At 24.4% G+C, this 26,428-nt stretch overlaps 1 protein-coding gene across 1 annotated transcript in view; it reads right to left on the bottom strand.

Moving 5' to 3' along the window:
- The window catches only part of LOC107456091 (abnormal chemosensory protein 6), a 75,943-nt gene that overhangs the window by 30,160 nt on the left and 19,355 nt on the right, over window positions 1–26,428 (bottom strand). The window contains exon 2 of the mRNA XM_071187633.2: window positions 12,376–12,414. Coding sequence (XP_071043734.1) covers window positions 12,376–12,414 — 39 coding nt within the window. The remainder of the gene's footprint in view (window positions 1–12,375; window positions 12,415–26,428) is intronic.

The raw sequence follows: 26,428 nt of genomic DNA, 5'->3' as shown, positions 1-26,428 counted from the left end.
TCAGGCTTAAATAAGGATTACACCTATCTATTGGCATTACATAGAAACAAGGAAAAGTGCATGCAATGGATATATATTGCTTTTTTTAATTTTTACTTATAAATATTTATTGCTTACAAAAATAAACAATGAATAATATTTTTTTTAATTGTGCCTACATTGTAGCCTTTTCTTTCTTCCTGGTTTTCTCCAGCGAAACCAGTTCTCCCCTTAGAGAAGATATCAGGGTTTTACCATATTATTCGATACGTTGTTAGTGAGAGATATTCCCCCATTTGCGAAAACTTTCGAGGAGTAGAGAGCAGCGTTGTATACTATGAAAATATCGGTTTTTACCACTTTATGTTTGACATAATATTATGTAATATTTAGATGATTAGCATTATAAGCATAATTTACAATTTGAAATTAAGTATAACTATCATCAATTTTAAGATTATAATTTTTAACCATTTTTAAGAATATTTTTTTTGTTAAGTTAAAACAAAATTTCAAAGCGGAAAATAATTTTTGGGTGATAAAGAGATGAGTTTCAATTATTTTATCAATCAAGTATAAAAGATGTAATAATATTGAAAACTGAAGACGCAATGTAAAATTTAAAAATAAGACAGATGTATTTCTTTTAAAATAATTAAGGCATGTTATTTATATATATTTCCCACATATATTTATATTATTACGAATATATCTTTTGTTAACAAATATATTGATCTTTTTCTGATTTGTGTTTCTTCCAGTCACAAACTGATGAGCGTAAAAAACATTGATTTTAAAAAAGCAGTTTTTTGCTTACGGGTTAAACTGGTTAGCAGTTGTTAAATTAAAAAAAAAAACTTTAAAAAGAATAAATCGAAAATAGAGATATTTAATAATCGATAATTAATAAGTTATGAGTATTAAAAGTAATAAAATAAGTTGTTACTGCCCATTCTTTTTTGCAAAACTCAAATTTGTAAATTGAATCATTAAACAACGCAATACTTCAAATGAACAGATATTTTAAGTTATTTGACTTCATATTAAAAAGTAATTCTAAAAATTAATCTTTAAAAATACAACATAATCTAGAACGTAAATTTCTTAAATATTGAATAATCATAATAATTAATTAATTGAATAATTAATTGAATAATCATATAAAAGCATAACGCAGTAAATATTCTGGCTTGCTTATTATTTGCAGCAATATCCTATGAAATGTTTAGAAGTTCAATTACTGGGTAAATAACTTTCTGATTGATTATTTATTTTAAAGGTTCAAAGCAAAAAGATTAATTAATTAGAAAAGTTAAAAGCAAATAATTAGCGTTTAGTTTAAAAATCTATGAATTCCTAATATAAAATCTGTCAATTTTTTGCATTCATGCATTTTTCCGAAAATTAAGAATAAGGCTTTTTGTTCTTTTTTAAAAAAATTATAAATAAATAAACGCTTAACACTTTAAACAACACGTCCTCTAAGCACAAGTTCATAACAAGTTAACTCTAAACAATTTTAAAAATATAAAAGCTAGAAGCTGAAGGACAATTAAATTGTTACGTACACATTAACGGGTATATTAAGGAGCACTCATTTGGAGAAAGCTTTTTTTAAAGGCAAACAGTATGCATTTTTATTACAAAAAACGCTAAAAACAAGTTTATTGTTTCAATGATTTTTATCAGGTCTTTATTTATCATAGATGGAATTTAGCTGTTTATCAAAAATGCTTCATTTATTGGTACATGAAATATTATCTTTTTTTATTTCGATCGATTTCACTAAAGATGTTTACTAAACAATTTTGAAAAAAAATTTTTTTTTAATTTATATGTTTTGCAGACTCTTTTAATTGAAAATACGAGAAATGAAATAAAAAAAGAAAGCAAGTAACGAAAATCCATGCAAAAATTTTAGGGATCAATTATCATTCTTGTTACTACAAATAAGAAATGTCAATCATTGCTAAAAATTTTATAAAAATGCTGTTTAATGGCTGCTTAAATTAATTGCTTTAGAAGGTTATAATTTTAGCGATAGTTTAGTTAGGTTATTAATTTTACCGATAGTTTAGTTAACATTTTTGTTATATGCAATTTTGAAGTGAGAAATATTTTTTTACTTTATTTTTCAATGACGAAAAGTAAATTCTGTATATTTAATTGAGACATTATTTCTTATAAGACCGTTTTGCGGATAATTATTCTGATATATTTTTGAAATTTTTAAAAATATAAACTTTTAAAAATATAAATGGTATGCTGTAATGAATGAAGTTTACAAATTTATAGCCTAACTACTTTCTATTGCATTATCAGTAAAACTTGCATATTGTTCTTTGAATTGACCCTTTCTAATTTCAATTTTAAAAATTTTCCTTATCTTCGTAGATATAATCTTACAAATTCGCAAAATACTTAAAATCTTATGGAAACTTTATTTTGATTAGTGAAGCACTTGTTTTATTCCGTTTTTCCAATTGTTTAATTCTGTTACATCAGCCAGGCAAACATATTTTTGCTTCGTTGACCTTATTTTCTGTTTGATGTTTTGGTAACGTAATGATCTCACTAATAGATTTACTGGTCTTCATCAAAAAAAAAAAATCAATCATTGATGTGCCATTTGAGGTCATCGTTATTACTGAAGTTTCATAAACTTCGAAATAAATGAAAATCCGATAGTGCAAGATCAAGGCTATGTGGGTAATGTGACATCACTTCAGTAAGCTGCTTCAGTAATTTCACATATGATGCTAAAGATGTCTGAGATATCGCATTGTAGCGGAGGAACACGATTTCTTTGCAATTTGTGATTACCCATATAACCTTGACTTTACACAATCGGATTATCATTTATTTTGAAATTTACAAAACTTTTAAAATGGTAAAAATTTCAGTAATAACTTTACCTAATTATAATTACATCAATGACCTTATGAGGGTATGATGGGGATCATACATTCTATGAACGCGGGATCATGAAGTTACCAGAAAAATGGTAAAAGATCATTGAACAGAATAATAGATATTTCACAGATTGAAGTTAATTTCTTGTAAAGCTAAAATTGATGTATATTACATTTTACTAAAATAACTTTCTTTTCAACACAATATTTTAAGGAATGTTTATTACTACTAATTCATTTTATGAATTTAATATTTCTTTATAATTTACAGAAAGAAGGATGCAGCTAAGAGTATTAGTTAATGTGATTATTTTGTAAATTTAATTATGATTGATTGAATTTCATAATTATGATTATTGTTTCTGAAAAGGATTGATATTAATCTACATTATAAGCATAGTTTATTATATGACTTTCTATCCATATTCATAAAACTTGGGTGGAACGTTTCGCACTAAGTTTTCCATTTTACCACGAAATCATCAATGCAAAATGGTACATAATATAAATGCCCTAAATTATAATTAAAAAAATGTTTTGCGATGGATAAATATAAAGAAAGAAATTTCAAAATTAATGCATAAAGAGACTAAAAATTAACTAAAGAAGTAAAAACGCTATGCAAATTTGTGGATAAATTTCTTTTATTTAATAAAGGTTTAAGGATATATAAATGAACTGCTAAATGATGATCAAATCTTTTTAATATCAAGTAACCCTATCAGAATAAATATTTTAAAGGTAAAAGGGTTAGGAAAGCAACTGTGCATATATTTTTATGTCTGTGCGTATATATTAGAGTTTGTTATTAGATTAAAAAATGACTAGAAAAAAAGACATAGAAAAACTAATGAAATTTAATGTTAGTTTTTATTCCTTACAAATTTTTAAGAATGTCTTTTCCCATTATTCTCTTTATTTTCAATTGTTGAGGCATTTTAAAATTACCAGGTAAATTATGATAAATTTTTAATCTCAGTCAATAGAAATAATTTTGACTTTTTAATTTGATATTTTAACTTTAGAAATATGAATTCAATTTATAAACATGAATTCAATTTTATTTTTGCATATATTTATACGTGACACAAATAACTATTTATAAATAACATTGACTGAAGGTTTATAAACGGTCATAAGTAAAATTCAAACATTATAATTATCATTATTATAAAGTTCGAATGTTAAGCTTTTAAAAATTCTTAATTTAAAACAAAAATCATGATTTTAAGAAACCTTTAAAATCAACCTCGTGAAATTAACCTTTTGATGAAATTAACTACGAAATATGGTTTCATTTCTATGTAATTTGGTAATCAATGTGGTAAATATGCTAATTTTATCACGATACACTTTAAAAAATTTCAGATTGCATTACGGTAAAAAGTACAGACACCCTGATTTCCGGTAACTTTTACCGTAAAATCCATTTTACTGGAACATGCTACGAAACAAAAAATCTGATATACCATATATTTTTACTGTAATAATTACCCTAAAATTACTCTAATTAAATAAATAATACTGTAAAAATTACTGTATATTTTACGGTAAAATGGATTTACCGTAAAGTGAATTTTCCAGATGATTCACCCAAAGTGCCGGTACTTTATAACGCAATTTAATCCGAAATTTTTTAAAGTGTAGAGCATGGTATAAAACCATTTACATGGTTAAGTTTAATTTTCAGTTTTGTATTTTTACTAAATATGTGGTAATAAGAATTATAATTTTGAAAACTAGAATTTCCAATAAACCACTAGCATACGAAAAGAAAGATTACCAAATAAATAGTTTAAACACCATATATTTTGATTTTATTACCAGAATTATGACTTTTTTTAACGTAATTATGCTTTTTTTGGCGGAAATGTCATTATACAAGTACGGTAAATTTGCCAGATTATTTCTTCCGTGTATTATATATAGAAATACTTCTATTAAATTCTTTCATATTTTTATTTTCAAGAGGATACTCACAATTCAATTATGAGTTTCACATTTATGTAATGTGAAATAATATATATAGCAACGCAATAGCAACGTATTTAGCAACGTAAGCGAAGTGACTGAGTTTTCTCAGTTATTATTTACCAGAAATCACAAGCATGGTTTATTAACGATTTATTATTTTAGCATATCCCATTGTGATTAAATAAATCATTCAGTTGAAAGTCTACATATTCTACGAAATAAACTGTTTTACTCTAAATCTTGGATTTGGAGTACATACATATCAATAAATGTCCAAAATTTGCGTAAAGAAGTGATAATCTCCTCTTGAGGATACGTATCTAATATTTTTTTCTGTGACATTCCAAAACAATTTATTAGTTTATTAACTTTCCTTAAATTATTTTTATTAAAATCCATTTAATTTTGCTCTTGTATTTAAAGAATATTTTGTTTCAAAAAAGTTTTAAAAAATTCTTACACTACTAAATTGTAAAAAATTCCGGATCAAATTACGGTAAAATGTACAAGCTCTCATGTAGCAGCATCCGTTAAATACATTTTAAGTTAAAATTCATTTTTACAGACAAATTCATTTTTACCCTGAAATTTTATGCCATAATTTCTGCGTTAATATTTCCTTAACAACAACGATTAATTTAGTTTAAAAAAATTTCTTACAGTTATTATTTTCTGTAAAAAAAAGTCTGATTCCGCTTATTTATTAATTTTTCAGATAGTTTTTGCAATAAAATTTTCTTATAGATTTTTATACTTCATTTTATCACCTTTACGGTAAAAATAAATTTCACGATACAAAGTACTGGTATCCTGAGTCTCGAAGCTTTTACCGTAAATTGATCCGGATCTTTTTGCGTGGCAGTGGATATTTATGGAAAATGCTCAGTACAATACTTGACTGAAACTGACGTTGAGTCACGTGTAAAAGAAAGACAAAACATTTTTCACAGTGACAAAGCATTTCTTGATGGGATTCTGGTTAGCTTACTGAACATGATTTTAAATTTAACAACATGATTAATCTTTTAACATTGGAGAGTAACTTTAAAAAACAAATCTAGTTTATAATAATTTCCTTATTCAAACAAAAGTTTGATAAGTATCGTCAAATCCTTTAAAATATTCTTTGGATCACAGATATATTACGTTAATAACAAATCTAATATTTATCAGAGTAATATGAGAAAACAATCGGATAAAATCTTAAATACTTCGTATTGAAAAAAGTTTTAAAAAATATTGCTGTATTTTTATAAAAAATTACTAGTATTAAGATATTGTATTATAATACAGCAATTTGTTTACAGTGCACAAAATAAAAATGTGAACAACCTGAATGACATTGGGTCTAATGATCGTGTTTCCGGGTACTGGAACTCAATCTTATTGGTTCGAGAGCCAAACCTTAAATATGCTAATTATTAAGTCAGGCGATATTTTAAGTTACAAAATCATACCAGACACAAAAATATTTTAACGGATTTTGATTTTCAGATCTGTAAAACGTGTGGATCAGCAGCACTCTGGAAATTAGTTTAGGCCGGGGAACGGTTGAAAGTTTGGATACTTTCATGTTAATTTCAAGTTTTGTGTGTTTCGCTTTATCTCGAGATCCTTTTTAGACAATCGAGAAATTTTGCACACAATTATTGAATTCGCTTATCCATAGATAATAAAAAAAAATCTTAATAATTATTTATTGCTTCTTTATTAATTTACTTTATCGCAGTTCAAGAATTTTAAACGATTTGAAACACAAATTTTTTCACCATCTTAAAGTATGCAGTTTTAAAGGACAAATTACAAAATCTGAAAAAATATTTCCCAAGAAGACATTTTTTAAAATATCCGAATTTTTAAAACTGAATTTTTAGAAACTACTCGACAGATTTCGTTCAAATTTTGTATTTTGCGGTTTAAAATTACATTATTTAGAGGGGGATAAAAAATTTCTATACCTCAAAATTAGAAGTGTTTTCTCCTCTTATTAAATAAATTAATAAAAAATAATAAATAATTAGTAAAAATGATTTTTACAAGGCATTCTTTTTAGATAAATGAATTTCATAATTGTCAGCAAAATATTTTTGATTGGCTTGAAAGTTTCTTAAGTTATAATTCACAAATCATGAGATTAACATTAAGAGGTTCAAACTTTCTATCATTTTGTTACCTAAACAATTCTCCAGATTACAACTAACCCCTTATTTTGAAACTCAAGACTCTAAATCAGTTGCTAAAAAAATATCTATTCAGAGAAAATTTATTTTGTGTCTGTTTTCATAACTTAAAATATCATTTACACGAATTAATTAGCATATTTAATGCGAAGCTCTCAAACCATTAAGACTGAACGTGAACGTTATTCATGATGTTCATTTTTCGTTATGCGCACTGTACGAAAAAATTCCTTTATAAGCAGAATTATTTGCATAAATCATATCGACTCAAGGCTTTCGCAAACTAATATATTAATAATGTCGTAGTTTCAGATGCACTGAATCAATAAACACGATTTAATTTGTATTTCAAACTTACAGGAATGTAAATTGAAACAATCTAATTTCTTTTAGCCTGAAACTTCCTCTATGTTACATCGTATTGTTTATACGTTTCTATTTCGATATTAAACAAGATATGAAGTGAAAGCAGATGTTATTTCCTTTGTATACACCTTTCTGTTCTCTAGAAAGTCTTTTCGGAACGCCAAAAACTCTTAGACTTATGGCTCTGGAATTGATATTGGAAATGTTCCAGCAACTTCTATTCATCCATAACGCGACGTTCTAAAACATCGATCTGCATTTTGAGCATTTGATGTTTCGAAAGCAAAGCAATAGGCACCGCTGTCACTGTTTCAAAATATAACCAATATATGCACAAAGTACCGCGCCGACGTCGGTTCAAAATTTCCTTCTCTCTAAGAAAGCCATTTTCATGTAAGCAACGTAATTGCCTTCAAAAATCGGACTTATAAGCTTGGAAATGTTCGTCTGCGTTTCTCATAAAACTAAGGTCCGTGGATTCGAAAGAACGGTGATTTTTATCTGGTGGAACTTTTTTTCTATGTTTCTTCTATGTCTACTTTTTTCTTTCCTTCCTAGTTACGAGGCTTTCCCAAAAGCTTTTAGGATTTCTTCCTTTTGAAGCTCTGCTGAAATTGGAATCCAAGTGGTATCTAAGAAGACGATGCAAATTTTCATTTTTACCTTTCTTTCTTTCTTTCGGTTTTTATTTCTTATCCAGTAAACTAAAATTTCTAAGGTACATATACAGATGCCATTTCATTTTGTAAGGAATTTGTGTAAAAGGTATTCCACTCGGATTTAAATAAATGAATTTAATATTTAAAGATCTGAATTACTAACTTTAATTTAAAAATTAAAAGAGACACTCGCAAAGTTTTTTCAATGAATTAAGCAGAAGGGCTTCAGTGTGATTCAGGGAAGATCAATGTTGATTATTATCATCACCAAACTTTGAAGAAAAAAAAGGTGAAACAAAAACACTCTAAAAAGAATGTAAAATTTTTTTTAAATAAATTCCAAATTAAAAACTTCTGTAATGATATCTAAAGTTACAGATTTATTTTAGCTGTTATTGCTCGTTCAAATTTCTAAATCAACATGCTGATATGCTGCATTCTGTGTAGTTAATTCCTTAAAAAATCTATCAGATTCTCATTACTAGAACTATTATTTCATCTACTTTAACCAACCTAGAATTTACATATTTTATATATTACGTTCGTTATTACTCTAACTAATTTTATGTGTCTGTCATTTTATAGGTATGTCTAAATCAAAAGTGATTAATGATTAATCAAATGATAATAAAATAATGAGGATAGTGTAATTAAATAAGAACTATTTTTCTGTAATTTTATTTATTTATTTATTAATAAAGTACTCTAATGGGTATCAGGACTGTGAAAAAAAATTTACTGTAACAGAAGAGTAACTAACTGTAATGCGAGCAGTAATTCATCTGCAAAAGTTAACAGAAAAATAAAATTATTTATTTTAATGATGATCAGTCTCGTTGACCATTATTGGTTTGTATAATATCAACTGAAAACCTCAGCCTTATGATCGCTTCTTAAAAAAATTATTTCTTATTTAAAACACAGATAAATATTTATTGTTAAGTAGTATACCTCATTTATATTTACATAATTGCTAATTTCTTACATTCCTGAAAAAGGAAAATGCATGTGTCGAATCAGAAGTAATATTTTAAATTAATATATTATGTTAAATAATCATTAAAATTTGTAATTTGCAGCCATTTTAACCACTAATTCTCTACTTTGTCTTCTTTCTCAAGTTTCCACAGATTTAATTATTTGCAATACAATATTTATTTTTCGATAACTTCACCTGTATAAAGATTTCAAATATAAAACTGAGCGGATAAAAATTGAAGTTATTACTCATAATTTAAGTAACAATAACTAGATTGCAGAAGTTTTTAAGTTCTTCTATAACTTACTCAAAATTTATTAAATCAGGACACTGGTGTCTCTTTTATGTATTTTTTTCTGACCCTCTGCGTGCAAGAAAATTTTATAATTACATACTACTTTTTGAAATCATTTAATTACAAATAATTATTAAACACAGTCTACGAGTTATTAAAATTTTGCTAGATTATCGGAATTATATTTGTCTTAGAATATAAAATAAAGAAGAAGAAGTTTGAATTTTTTTCCCGTTCATATTCAAAAATAACTGATTCTGAATAACTGATATTTAAAATTAAAGAAATTTTAGAGAGCAATTACTGTTTCTCTTCAATATAAATGCATGCAAATAAATGCGAATTTGAAAAATTATTATTTGGATGTGAGCAATCAGTCCATACTTGCCAAGAGCCACATGCATTCCTATATGATCCCCTCTATCCATATTTCATAACCATAAATTATTAAACTTCTAATTTTCTGTTATTTTGACCTAAATTAGTACATATTAATGAAAAAAGTCTGAAAAATATTCTTAATGCAAAATTATGCGTCTAAGGGTCAAATTGCTACTTGTTTCTCTTTAATAACGAGTTAAAAATTATTGGGGTAATTTTTATTTTAATAAAATGAAATGCAGTCACCTAATTAATCAGTAAAATCGTCTAATTAGTTTAAGCAATTAATTGAAAAGAAATACTCCAAAATATCACGCATCTACTTGAAAAAAAATCAATAAAAATCTAAATCAATTTAACTCATAAACTGGTGAAGAAAAAGCTTGAACAAATAGTTTTAAATAAATGGAATTACTAAGAAAATAGTGCAACAAATCAAAAGAAACAGTGAAATAAAATTAACAAATGAATTTATAGTTGTAAATTATAATAATAAAGAACTTAACTTAATAAAATATTCTTTTGAATGAAAAGTTAACGGGTGGTTAACGTATTAAATAGTAAAAATATGAAACTAAAATAATAAAAATATAAAAATCAAATAATAAAAGCATAAAAATTAAATAATAAAAACATAAAAATCAAATAATAAAAACATGAAAATCAAATGATAACAATTATAAACATAAAGTAATAATTATAAATCATAAATAATAACCGTACCCGTGGAACTTTAAAATACAAATTTATAAAAATCTTCATCAAATCTGTGGTCTTAATTTCCCCTTCACATTGTGCATTTGTCGCGTTCCAACATACTTTTTTTCTAGATGTGAATAAATATAAAATAAATATCATTTAAAATTTATCAGTAGAAAAGTATTTATTAGTAAAAAAGTACAAAAATTTAATACTTCTATAATAATTTTAAGGAAAATCAATTTTAAAATAAAATAACAGCAACTTTTTTAAAATTTCTATAAAAGAAACTTAATAAAGGGCTTGTAACTTCTTCGATTAGAACTTGTTAAAATTGACTATATTAAAATAATGAGAAAGAAAAAATATATTTAAAGCATTTTTAAGAGATTTTTTTTATTCGTATTATTAGTACAATCATTCAAAACATTACCAAAAACAAAACTGCAACATTTATCAAAGTTTGAAATATTATACAAATCTAGTTGAAATAGGAGCTCCTTTATCAGTTTTATATCTGATATTCATTCGATTCGGTATATTCGATAAATTGAAGAATGCTTTGACGAAAGAGTTTAAATTTAAAGTTAAAAAGTCAAAAATAGTCAATAAATAAAAGTGCATTGTGAGAAAGAGGATGAAATAAAGATTAAAATGCAATGGTGAAAAAAGTAAACGAAATAAAAATAAAATTTAAAAATGATGGAGAAAAAACATTGTAAAAATGTTTATAAAATTAAAAAAAACATTCTTTTCATCTTAATGTTGTGTAATTTTTGCTTACAAGATGTCGAAAATTAAAAATAGAACATTTTATAACAATAAATAAAATTTATTTTAATAAAACATCAATTACAAGTAAAAACATGGCTTCTTCAATTGTATAAATATCTCCGATTCACAAATACGCCTCAACTTACAGAATTTTGATAATTTAAGGATATAATTGCTAGAGTCTTATTGATTGGCAATTTAGAAGAAATAAAAGTTTTTTCCTAAGTGATATAATTACAGACGACAATTATTTATTAGGTTTTAGTGGAGTAAATTTTAACCGCAATTAAATAAAAACATTTCTGTTATTATTATAAATAATATTTGTTTCTTCATTTTAGTAGGTAGAGTTCGCGCTAGAACGTGTGTTTATTTTTAAAAAAATGTCCCGAAAAAAAGCTGTAAATTTCTTCAATTTTTGTTAAAAAGAACTAGAAAACTGCAAATTTTGGTTTAATATTAGAAATGCTCTTTTTATTTTATTCTGTTTCTTGAAAGTCCTCTTTTCTACTTTTTTTTGTATCCTCTTTTACATAAATGGAAAAGGTTTGCTTCAGTATCTGTACTAAAGAATTAGGGATACGATTGTTTGAATTATTCTCCGAGCATGAAGACAGTACATTTTTTAAACAAAAGCTAATTAAATAGTGCACAAAGACAGAAATACGTAACTAAATCATCAAATATGAACAAAAAGAAGTGCTGAAGTTAAATACAAATTTACAGTTTCCTGTTAATTCATAATTTGTCACAAAAATATTTTTAATTATTTATAAAGTGCTAATATATTTCAAAATCAAATAGCAATCAAACACACAATTTTAACCTAATTTTAATATGTATGTCAGCTTTCTTTAATGAATGTTAATAAAAGAGAAACTAACTAATTCATTGTTTACGAATTTGTTACAGTATTTTTCAAAACACACGTAAATCTTATTTAACGATGCAAAAATGAAGGCATTGTTTTCCGTTTAGCGGTTAGTTTATGATAAAAACTGTTTTCAAAATATCAATTTTTATCCATAAAAAAAAACTTTTGAAATGCAAATTCATTAATTAAATATTAATAAAAAAGCCACTTCTACTTTAGGCTGAGTTAAAAAAAAAAGTGTATGTGTAAAATTGCTTTTGTTTGTGAGAAAATATTAATGCATAATTAATAAAATAAACTTACCGCGAGGGTCCTCTCAAAATGGGAACCTTGCATCATCCCCTGAAATCCAATTATACGTTGTAAAATATTTGAAGGAAAGACAAATGAATGTTAATAACTTTGTTCGAAAACTGCAATAAATTACTCAGAAAATATAACTTTCTATTGTTGTCTCTGAAGAAGATGTGTTCTTAGTTAAACTGAAATATTATCCTTTTTAATAATTAATAGAAACAAACACTACAAAATAAATATGCATAAATGTGCTTAAATTAGGATAATTTCGGATTGAATGTTACCTTTCGTGTATTAAAAGAACAATTCTTAAATATCCGAATGATAGTACCAGATGGTGGTACCATGCTGATACCAAAAGACTTGAAATTCTTGTAGCTACCTTTAGGATTTTAACAAAAGTAGTTTTAATTTTAGAAAATACAAAATTAAATTTCAAACAAGTGAAAATAAGTTCTATATCAAAATAAAATAATGCCAAGAGTTTTTAGCAAAAATGCATGAAAAAACCTTTAGAATAAGTTTTAACCCTTCATATTCTTCAAGAATTTAAATACTTTTAAAAAACTAAATTATTAATTTTACAACGCTTTTATTATCATAATATTTTCTAAAATGTAATAACTCATTCAATGGACAATATTTATAGTTATTTTGCACAGAAAATCATAGTATCAGCCTTAAACATTTAAAATTGGTCAAAGAGAGAGTTATATCTGTTTTTTTTTCGAAACTTAATTTAATACAAATTTTTCAAATTTCAAATTTGCAATGCAAACCTGTTTTCATTTATTAAAGAAAACTTAGTTAAAAAAAACTTAGAACCAGTTGCATAAGGTCTTTAAAAATTGTTTTTGGAGAAAATTTCCCGTTTGAGTATCAGAAATCTGATTTTATAAAAAAAATTATGTCACTATTATCTATCACTTTTGTCACTATGTTCAACACAATGATATTTATCATATCATATCATATAATCTATAGTTTTGTATGCAATATTTTTATTTATATTTGTTACCTTGAGAAAAGAGGTTTTTCAAAGAGCGATGTTATGGAACATTTTTCAATAAGATTTTAATTTTATTGAAATTGTTATTTTCATTTTATTGCATATTTAAAATACCAAAGACAATAGACAGCAATGTTATAAATTCCAAATCAATCAATTAAAAATTTCATTTAAGGTGATTCACTTTAATCTTTTAAAGATTATTAGATTACCAACAATTGTGGTTCTAAAATTAACTAATACACTATTTCCTTAATGTTGATTTTATTGAGTTTTAAAAGAAGAACAAAGAAGCAATATCTTCTGTGATTTTGGCTAGAGAAAAACAATTTTAAAAAGTCTAAGAGAAAATTATTGTTAATTTTTTACTTCATTTAATTTTACAAAACAATATCAACACATATTAAAGGCAACAAATTAATAGGTATTTTACGCAAAAATTACATTGTTAAAAAAAGTTGAAATTATAATTTTAGATTTTGACTTAAATTTTATAATTTTAGATTTGAAATATGAAATTTTGTTTTATGAAAAGTAAGAAATGCAGATGACAGGCAGCTTTTCATGAACAAAAAAAAAACAAAAAAAAAAAAAAAAAAAGAGAAATGGAAAAAAAAAATTTCAGAATTTGAGATAGTCAATATCTCATATCTGTTTTTCTGTGTATATATGTATACATATATATATATATAAATGTCAAAAATTTTCACCCAAATCTTCAATGATATATTGAAGATTTGCGTGGATAACTAATTTTTCAAAAAAATACAGTTTTAAAAGCATTTTAAAGCTTTTCAAACTATCGCTGACTTCGAAATAATTATTTTGGAGTAACCATTTTGCGAGGTTACTGCGGTTTTTGGAATTCTATCTCAACAAAAATTTTGCTGACAAATATTCCAGTAAGCATATCAAAAATGCAAAAAATTAAAATGGTTTTTAATTCTAACTCACAATACGCAAAATATTCTGCACGAATACGAGCTTTAAGGTTGTTAAGTATTGTTAAAATAAAACTCTTGAGTAGAACTTATATATGTCTCAAAATGAATTTCGGAATAGGGTTAGTGTGGACAAATTAAATATTTCTGTTATTTTTCTCTCCAAATTTTTCTGTTATTTTTGGCATATTGACAAAACTTTGCTACACTTTTATATGTAGCTGCGTGACAAAACACTTATTTGATATTTAGCAAATGAAAAATATGTTAATTATTGCTGAAAATAAAATTCTGAATTTTCTTTTTATTTTTCATTTCATACTATTTTTAAACGAGTGTGGACACAGATTTGTGACTGCTCTTGATATGTCAAAATTAACAAGACTCCCATGAGTTATTTTGCGCAAGCAAATAAATAAATGAACTCAAATGCCTAATCTTTTACAAGATACCTTTTTTGAAATCCAGAGGTCTAATAAGATACTGCTTAGATACAAATAAGTTACAAAGCATCATATATTGGTGGTCACAAATATGATAAATAACCAAATATTTTTATCTTTCATTCCAATCATCAAATTTTTCTAAAAATTTGTGTTTTTTTTAAATTGGTGGTTGCACTATATTTAAATGGTTATTGATACAGAACAATAAAAAGGATTGTTACAAAAAGTAAAGTAATTCCGCAGAAACAATTCCGCAGAATCATTTTCCCAAAGTTTAATCGCATTATTATCAGGTCACACATTATATTTCTTTGCATTATTATACTTGTTTTAAATTGTTTACATAACGCGATAACTAAATCAACTCAAATCAAATTTATTATATCAAAAATGAAATAGTAAAGCTTAGTATTTTCTACCACTTCAAATATTAGAAGAAAAGCGCTAAAACTGAAGAAGTTGGTATTAATGTATTTATAAGGCTTCAACATTAATTGTTATAGTGATTGTTATGTTTATTTACTTCAAAATTAACATTTCATTATATTAATTTTAATTACTGAACATTAATACCTAAATATGCAAACAATATTTTCTCTTTACTAAAATTTCAATTAAATAAAAAGTAATAAAAATGAAAAAAGGAACAGGACTTAAAAAAGAGTTAGTATTTTAAAACAATGAAAATTTCAAAAGCATTTTGTCGATACATTTTATAATTTTTTAGTTTAAAAGACGGATCAATTAGAGCTTAAACAGAAATCAAATAACAATTTAAAGATTTATTTACTTATTAAACGTGTTATCTTAATTTTAATCATTAAGTATAAGTTCTTGTTCCTTCACAAATAGAAATTGAATTTGAAACTTTTACTAAATTTGGGTAAACTTTTTAAAGAAATGTAATTTTCCGCTTTTAATAAAAATTTCTATATCACGCAATATTCACGTTCTAAAATGTATTTCTAATAAAATAATTTCAACCCCCAAGAAAGCATATTTTTTGGTTTGATAACACTAAATAAGGATTTAAGTTTGTTAAATAGCATATGATATTACGTATTAAGTAAGACGAGTAAATTAAGCAACTTGTATTTTTATTATCAAATATTTCTTCTAATAAGAAATAAGCAAATGTATAAATTATAATAATAAAATTAAACTTTGTTTAAGTTTTTGCGCTTATACTATTGAAATCACTAATTTAAGAAAAAACCTTTCCTTAGCATAATATTTCACACTCGAGAATCGCGAATATAAGCTATTCTCATTAGTATTTGTTAAAAAGAAAACAAATTGGCATACAATGTTTTAGCAAGCGCATTGTTTTTCTATCAGTAATTTTTAATGAGGAAAGCGTATTACCTCTACATAATTAGAAAAAAAAAACTCATACGTAAAAACGATTTTCATAATTCATAAAAATTTGCTCATTAAATTCATCATTCGTCTACTTAAGTTGCTTAAACAGTAGTTTTATTAACTAAGTGATTTGAGTACTGATTTCCCTTTTACTCAAATATAAATAAATACCTCAATTTAACTAAATGACTAAAAGGAAAAATTTATGAAAAATAATTTTTTTATTAAATATTTTGAATGAAATGTTTGACAAATGACAAAGATTTATATTAGAAAAAAGAAAACGCGTTTTTGTTAAAATTGCTTTCTTTCTTTTGATTGCCATAATAATTTTCTGAAAATAATTAGTGTGTAAAACAGAACCAAAAAGAGGAGAAAAACAGAAAACAAAATAAGTTTCTTCATAATGCAATATGTAAACATACATTTAAGCTTATTATAAATTTGCACTTCGAAAAGCTTGGTTAATTTAATCACAAAATGTTTTTTTATCAACTTCGCTATTTTGCAATATCCTCTTCCGGATATAGTTTAGATACGAGTTAGGTGGAAAGTGCTTATTCCATTATAATTTTCCATATTAAGTTTCATAATAGATTTCTCATAGCAATTTTGAATATTTTTCGCTAGATATAATGTTACCAAAAGGATGTCAAAATGTAATTTTCTCACAATAAAAACAGTAATTTTAAGGAATTACTGACATGAATACAAAAACATTATTTTGCATATCTCAAAGAAAAAATATATGTAACTTAAGTTAACTCAATTTCTATTTTATATTGACTATATTTGATAAATCTTCTGAAACCCTTGATTTAATAACGAACAATAAACAGTTAGGTGTTATTTACTTATCAAATTTCATCAGAACGAATGTTCATAAAAATGATCAAAATATTAAAAACAGTAATTAATAAACTTGCATTGCACTATATGGTTTTATGGAGCCACGCCCTTATATCTAATGGAATGGGCGACTAAACGTTTTATAAATAAATAAATTAGAGTTTCGCGTTTACCCAAAGTTTCACGCAATACAAATATGAAATAGTTAAAATTAACTGTAACAGGTTGCGTGGTAACATCTCTTGTAGATATGGAGTGCCTGTTGTGTATTTATTTACTTTCATTTTCTTTTCTATTCATTTTTTTTAATATTTTAACTTATACTTCTAAATCTATTGTAATTTTGAAAGACGTCAGGGGAAAGTATTAAACCTTGATTAAGTATATTTGCAACTCTCAGTGAAAGATTTTTTGTATTTTATATACGTAGTTATGTACTCATTAAAAAGAAGGTATGCACTAGAGAGAGTTTTCTTATATTTTTAGCTGATGAGCAATCTCTTTTAAGTAAGTTTGAATGGAAAATAAAACCCTCTAATGCTTAAAACAGAGCTAATGTACGAAACTTTCATTCTTTTTAACATAAAATACCTTTCTTTTAAGAAAAGTAATTTATTTTTGCTAGGCCGAGTAAAACCAAAAAAGGATATGCTTTATAAATAATATTTAAAGCCTGTACAATCTTTTCTTACTTTAAAGAAAAATTCTGAAACGTATGACATAATTCATTCAACAAAAATTTATAATAATATACAAACAAGAAATATATTTCCAAACCAAGTTATTTCAATTATAACTTTCTGCATAAAAAAAAACTTTAATTTCGCTTAATTCACAACGTTCTCTTTTATAAATCATGCTAAAACTTGATAAATACTTTAAAAGAACACCTTTTATATGCAAACTATAAACATTTACTATATGAAAAAAATTTTAATGCATGTTTCAAATAGAGCATTTGTGGTTCATAATTGAAAACTGTAAAAACAATATATAACATGATATTTTGAGATATTAAAAGCCTTACATATTTTTATATTAATTTCATTGTTATGATGAAAAAATTAAGATATTAAAATAGCTTATGTATTGTCACTAATTAATAACAAATATCTATAAACAAAATATTTCATTTATAATATTTTTTTCTGACAATAATTCCTCTACTAATTTTGAATAAGGCTTTATTTTTAAATAAAATAAATAATCCGTTGAAATATCGTCATACGAAAAAGGAGTTATGCTTGAAAATTCTATGCGTTTGCATAAAATTAAGATAAGAGTTTTGATATCATCATTTGGGAATTGTTAAATAAATTTAAATAAGGTACTAAGTGAAAATATAGATAGTTTTAAAACTTGTGAATGAATAATGAGAAATTTTTTCAACTTTTCAACTCCTCGAATTATATAGCTGACACAGAAAATAGCGCAGCTAATGCTTGAAACGTAAAAAATCTGCCGAGTAATTAACTTGAGTTCGTGATTTTTCCTAAGAAATATATTACACTTTTTTAATTACTCTTTATTTTTGCTCGTTCATTATAAATGCATTGACAACTTTTAATTTTTTTCATAGAAACTTTTTTGTTCGAGGTCAACTTTCTTGCTTTAAAACATATAATAATAACTTGGTTAAAAAGTTCTGATGCAGAAACGCTTAAATTCTATTTTAAGCCTTTAAACTTCGGAAACACGTTTAATGTAGCTTAAATCACAAATCATATATGTAAAGGGCTATTATGAAACTGAATAGTTATGAATACTTATAAATAATGAAAAATTATGAATACTGTTTTGAATGAGAGTATGAGACAATGTCTTAGAGAAAAGCGTGGTAAATAATTTGCATGTAATTCCTTTTAAACCGAAATTACCATTTGATAGGGAGTGTGTGTTTCATAGTGAGTTCTCATGAATAATCTGAGGGACACATTTCACATTCCCAGTAAAATTATGTACTGAAAAAGGATTAAAAAAATCTAGAATTTTTGAACCAAAACGAGAAATTTATCTAATATTTGTGGCAAGGTAACAACGACTACATATGTTGTGGCAATAAACTTCTAAAAAGTTTCTCCATTAATATATGAAAGTCTCTATTATATTAAGCTTCATTGCTAAGAGAAAAAAAATTTTAACAAGCAGATCGACAGCAGATACATTTTTAAAGGCTGATATACATGCAAGTCTCTGCTCTATTATCTTAAAATTATTAAAGAGCTAAAAATGCCGTAATTGCATTTTTTATGCTTTATAGTTAAAACATTAAAAGTTTTTAACTAACTGAGAGGCAACACATGCATTTATAACGGCTAGTACAAGTTCAACTATTAAAAATTGCAGTAAAGGCTTAAAATTATATCATATATTAGGGCTGATTAATCCTGCATTTTACTTCCATTAAAGCACTTCAAATGAATCTACATTGCTTTTTATAGTAAAAAAAACATAAATTTTTACGGCTAGTTTCAATACTATCATTTGAGAACTTTAATGATTAATGCGGGTGAATTCGATTGCTCAACATCTCAGAAAATCATACTGAGTAAATTAATGTACCTGAAACTATTTGAAAGAACTAAAATGTGGGGAAATTTTTGGAAACAAGACAGGTTCAGTATGTTTACAATATTTTGTAAAACATTTTTTTTATTTGCACTTTCATTTTAAAGAAATAGGACAGTTTTGTATTTAAAATTTTCATTTGTGTAAAAAAATTATCGGAAGTTATCTATTATTTTTTACTTTAATTTATTAATGATCAAAAATAATTCAACTCTGACTATAAAAAGCTCTACTTACTTTGCAATTCTCTCATTCCTACAAACAATTTTAATTTAAATTAAAAAATTAAAATTTGAAATAAATTGGGTGACTAATTACCCAAAAAAAATTAAATTAACGATTATTTTAAAATTTTTACAGTAACTATTTAGCTGAATTAGCTAAATTTTGCTTTTGACCTTTAAATTTGCATTTTTTAAGACTTTCTCAAAACTTTTATACCTTGCAAACAGAATTCTTGATCATTATTAATTATAATCATAAGAACAACGTAACTAACTATTACATATTAGTTTTTGCATGAAATTACTTTTTTTAAGTTTAAAAGAGACAGCGAATTTAATCCCCAACACATGCTGCATTCCATATTTGAACCAAAAGCAAACTTTATTGGAAAAAAGGTATATTTATTCAGATATTGTATGCTCTCATTTCTATTCTCGAAAAATAAGTGAAAGGTAGCACTAATTAATAACTATACTTCAAATGTTCCGTGTGAGATATTTATATTGCATAAAATTTTATAAATAGTTTGATTAATTGATCTTAGGTTGCTTAAGATTCCATATTTTTGTTCACAATGCAGCTATCATATTTGCATGACTTTAGTTTTATACAGTGATTAATAAAGGACAATAATGCAATACCTTTACTATTTTTTAACTATTATCTTAATGAAACAGTTCCAATCTTATTAAATTTTTTGAAATAGGACAAACATATTAATAAAATTTCTATAAAGGCCTATAATTTATTCCTGCTTTATTACAAAAATAAGAATGAAAAAAAGAAAACAATAATAAAGAAAAAATAAAGCTTTATGGTACTCATTTTCATGCAAGGACACTGACTAGGTAATATAAGGTATAATCTATTAAAGTCAAATTTATTTAATTAATAATATAATCTATCATAAAGATGAGAGCTGTACTTTTGCATAACTCAAACTTTTTCTATTGCAATTTAAAAATTAAACAACAAAACCATAACGTAAATAAAAGTAAATTTTTAAAATAATAATACACCAGATTTTCCTTCAATGTGAAATTGTTAAAATTAAAAAATGATGCAAAGTATATTTTAATCACTTGAAATATTTTTCTCCTTTTACAACTAAAATTAAATTTGAGCTAAGCTTTTGTGACGTTTTTATTCTAATAAAATACATTTCTATCGTTAATTCTGCTTCGTTAAACTAAATACAGCCAACAAGACACGTTTTTATCAAATCCATAAATTATACACATTTCAAAACTCTCAAACTTGTGTCATTTTATTTTATTTCACATTAGTTATGACTAAATTAGTTTCATGCTGAAATTATATTAGATCATATTAGCTTCAAAATTAATACACTTTGTTCATAGTCATGTTTATGTCATTAGGGCGTTTTCATACAAGAGCTGATAGCTATAAAAGTCATAAATATTAAAATAAAACGCTTAAAGAGCGCTTCAGTTTTTAAAAACTAAGCTCATAAAAAGTTTATTAACGCTTCATAAATATTTAGAATAATAAGTTTTATAGTGAATTTAGGAACAACTGTACATTTAAAATACTGTCTTTTTTTTACTTTAATGGCATTTAAATAGTTGTATTAATGTTTCAGTTTACTGGCATACTTGCATTTCAGAAACAACATTTGTTTATAAAAGAAACACACACTTCGTTTAAACAAATTCAAAAAAAAAAAAAAAAGATGTAGTATATAGTTACTATACGTAAAAAATGCTTTATTACGTACTTGCATTTGCAATTTAGCATTGAAATGATATCAGGACTTTTTTCAAATGAAAATCGATAAAAATTTTACATTTTAGTTTTAATAAAATTTTTTAATTAAATTTAGATTGAAGTAATCTTTATCCCCAGAATTTAATTATATAATAGATTTTTGTAATACTTAAGTCATAGATATAACTACATTATAAAGTTTTTAAAAATCATTTAAAAAATGTTTATAAAAACTGTGCTTTATTGAAACCATTAAGCTGTTTTAAAAGGCAAATAATTTTCCTTTTATTTTATTTATATATATATATATATATATATATATATATATATATATATATATATATATATATATATATATATATATATATATATATATATATATATATATATATATATGAAATCTTCATTTAATAAAAATATATTTTCTGTATAAAATTTACTAAAATCAACTTTCTTTAACATAAAATAGTAAACATTCCACGACAATAGGAGTTAGAAACTTTTTCACGTTTATTTTTCTGTCTGCATTTTAACATCAGTACATTTTCTTTTTTTTTATTTATTTATTATTTTTTTATTTATTATTTTGTAAACTTTAGGCCAGACTTAATTGTGATTCATGTTGGGAATATTTAAATTTATTGCTTTGCATATACATCTAGAAGTGTAATGTATTTTACATATTTTATAAGGAAGTCAATATTTACTCTTTTAAGGCAATGTTGATTGAACCTAAATAATAACAGAATTATAATAATTCTTCTGATAATTTTCAAAATGAAAAAGAAAGTAACAAAGGGAGAATTTCCCAGAAATTTTTCAGCAGGAATGTGAATATTGTTGATCATTATTTTCCATTGAATTTATTAAAAATTTGTTTCATTTGAAAAAAAAACGTAAATATAAATTCCTTTTGAATTATCCTATAAATATAATTATATCCTATAAATGTAAAATAATACATTTATTGTTCTTCATTTATTTGCATTAATTTTTAATTGTTTTGATAATAATTCAGTTTTTTAGGGTATTTATTTCATCCCTTAAGCTATTCAAAAGTAAAAACAAAACTTAATTTAAGCAAAATTGTTGAAAAAGCCAAGCTAGTTATCATGAGTCAAAAATGCAACCAGTTGGTAACGGAATCTATTTTCAAGAAATAAACTTGACACCTTTTTTAAAAAAGGAGTGTTGTACGATTGCAAATACATTTTAACAATCAAATAAGCACAAAAAAATTGTTACAAAAGTATATTTCGCTTTTTCTTTCTTTTTCACCAAAAGTTTTATTTCATCATAAAATAATAGCAATTAAAAGTAATCACAACTTAACTGACAAAAAATTAAAAATATTAAATTGGAAGTAAATTTATCTGCCTATTACTACAACTTTTCAATAGTAAAAAATAAATTATTACGAAAAATAAATACGAAATTTAAAAATACAATGTCATTAAACGTATGATTAATCCGAATATAGAATTCAATGCCAATTTTGTTGAAAAAAGTTTCAATAGAGGGAAAATATTTCTTGAGTTTTATGAAGGTAATACTACATTGATGAAATTTTATTATTAATGTATGACACACTAATTAGATGTTAGCAAAGTATACTAAAGACACAATTACGCCAACTTCTCAAAAGTATTTATGAAAGCAGTAAGGAAATAAAAAATAATATGTTTTATAAGCAACTGAAACAATATTGTATATACAATATTCTAAATACAACGGTATTTTACAGTGTAGAAATATTCTATGCAACTGTAATTGCAGTAATGTACTATGATAATCTTAGCAAAAGAAGCTTTAACACTTGTATTATCAAGTGGAAAGCGAAAGGTAAAGTATTTTTTATTAAATAGAATTCAGATAACAAAATTCTTTTTTCGATTAATATAATTTGTGTTATTAAAAAATATGAATTATTTTTCAGTTTTATTTTAGTATCGCAACAGGATCAATAGGACATTAGATAAATTTGGTTAATTCATGATATTTTTATGATACTTTTAATTATATTTTACCACCTATCTATCACATTCGGATATTATTTCCTAAAGAAATAACGAACTAATTTAAAGTTTAGATTTATTAAAAATTGTTTAGATTCGATGTTTAAGCAGTATAACAAAGCATGTGCTACACTGTAAAAATTTCATTTTTATCACTTAAAACGTTATTAAAACTTTATTTTTAAATATTTCTAACAAACTAGGAGTAGTGTAAACTAAATTTATGGAGATGAAATATAATATGTATTAAACGAACTTTTCAAAATAAAAGTAATTTAGTTATCCTGTGTTAGTTTTAATAAATTGTAATAGCTTATAGTGCAAAGACGCTCTGATACATCTTAATTTAAATTTACTGATTAATCCGCTAAAGAATTTTATGTGGATACACTAGACAATGGAAATAATTTTATCATTAAAAATATTATAAATGTTGAGCAAGTCAATAAATAAATATTTTTTCTGCATAATTATTCGCTATAAATTTCATTATAAAGTTTTCATATTTCCAATATCTAATTGATCTGTAAATAAAGAAAACTATTAAAAACTTAGTATTTATAACAAAAACTATCTAAAATCTAATCCATATTTCCATATAAGCTTATTTTGCTTGTGATTCAGATCAGATTCCTTATGAGGCTAGATACATTTAAATTTTTGCTCCAATGGCAAGTCAGTGAGAGTGTATTTATGATTTCTTATCATTGTCGAAATAGTCTTATCATGTATTTATGATTTCTTATCATTGTCAGAAAGTTTTGTGAATAAATAATTTGCCCAGCATTGCAAGTTTATTATGTTTAAATGATTTCTTTCAAAATGTAATATTTATTTACATATTTATATTTATTTACATATTTATATTTATTTATTTATTTTAAAATCTAATGTCATTTATGACTAATAATTAACCATTATTATATTAGTTTAAATTGATTATTACTATGAACTAATGAAACTACTTGATAAAAATTCACTATAGTAATACTCTTAGATTAATCTAAGATTATATTATTAACTCATATTAACACTATGCGAAGTTTAGCGCCTTTTTTTTAGTTTTTATATATTTAAACATATGCCAATTAATAGAATAATAATGTTCCTTTAAATTGAATTTTTTTTTACTTCGCAATCTTCCAGTATAAAACTCAAACACGTTTACAGTTATGTCGACTAGGCATAGTCTATAGCTAGATAAACTACGGTTAACTATACTTTCATATTATACTTTTTGCAGAATGAAATTATAACAACCGACAACCCAAGTAGTATTAATTAAATTTCTTAATATTAGTAATTGCTAGTTTCTAAATTTAATTTTTATTAGTAGGCTTTTGAGTAAAAAAAATTTAATGAACAACTTTTATTAAGGGAATTGAAAATATATCTAGTAAGTAAAATAACAATTTAAGTAAAATATATTTTTAATTTATGAGTCAGCGTTATTAGTTGAGCTGTTTACAAATATTTCGATAAATGTAGATTCGTAAATGTTTATGGCATAGCTTAAACTAAAAAGATAACAATTAATTGAAAATTTGGTTCTTCAAAACGATATAAACATCATTTTTAACATTTTGTTTATTCGAGATGATACTGTCGGACCTATTCGAGATAATAATTGGTACCTAAATATTTATTTGTTTTTTAGTGTCATTACAGAAAATTTTTTTTTAAAAAAGCATTAAATTTATTTTTAGTAAAATTATATTATTTGATCTAAAGATTCATAAGTAATTGAAAGGTTTTAAATATTTTTTTATTGTAAAACCTTTTATTTTGCATATTAAATTATGCTTTGATAAGAACTTTTGTTATTGTACATTATTTTATAAAATAAATAATAAAAAATCTCGGGGCAGGCTACGAAACATAACAAAAAGTTCTTAAAATACTCATTGCATAAAAATAAATAACTTTAAATATACTATCCATATATGTTGTGAAAATAAGCTAATTTTTGTTTTTTTTTTAATGACATATTTTGTTTTCATAAATGTAGAAAACTACAACCGGACAAACAAGTACTCTTTTTAAATATCTTTCTATATGACAAAATATACACGATCGATTTTTCATTGTTTTATCATAACTTTCAATTGAAAAAACTAAAGTTAGAAGTGTAGTTAAAAAAGATCTACGAATTTTTTATAATGTATTTAGTGAAAAAGCATCCAAATAGTCTATATGAATTAGACGCATCGCATACAAACTATTATGTAAAATTATTATCAAGTTTACGTTCTCGTGTAAGATACTACACTTACTAACAAACCTAAAAAATCTTAACATCAAAGTATTTTGGTATTATCAACAAAAAAAGCGATCTATGCTACATGATTTAATCAAAACACAAAAAAAATCGTCAAATTTCCTAACAGACATACATGGCATGTTTGTTTCACCAGAAATCTTGATCAAGTGTAAAATAAAATTACAAGATAAAACAAACTTGATTTTAGTTTTACGTTCTTCAAATTTATTTACATTAAATTTCTGTTATTTCTAACATTTAATCTAATGAGAGATTCTCAAATTAAATATTAGTTGCCTATAAAAATATTAAGCTAAGAATAACAGTTTGTTCGGTATTATTTATCACTATTTAGAATTGTTGTTGTTACACAAATTAATACCATTATTTTCATGTGAGCGTACGCCTATTTTCATCTGCGTTACATCTCTGTTGTGATAGTTTAGTTTTAAATTGCACATTAAAATTTACATTTATTCAAATACCATCTGAGGCTGAAACTGTGACTTTAATTTTGTATTCTTATTTTGTTTTCCTATAATAAGGAATGAATTTAGATTTCAGAGGGAATATTTAGACCAAAATAAGAAATAGAAATTATGAATAAAGGGGAAAATATATAAAGAATTATCTTTAAAAGATGCTTTTCATTTCAT

The sequence above is a fragment of the Parasteatoda tepidariorum genome, chromosome 11 (assembly GCF_982258835.1).
Source record: "Parasteatoda tepidariorum strain Cologne lab strain chromosome 11, Ptep-v5.0, whole genome shotgun sequence".
Taxonomy (NCBI): Eukaryota; Metazoa; Arthropoda; class Arachnida; order Araneae; family Theridiidae; genus Parasteatoda; species Parasteatoda tepidariorum.
This window is presented reverse-complemented; position numbering and strand designations above follow the sequence as displayed.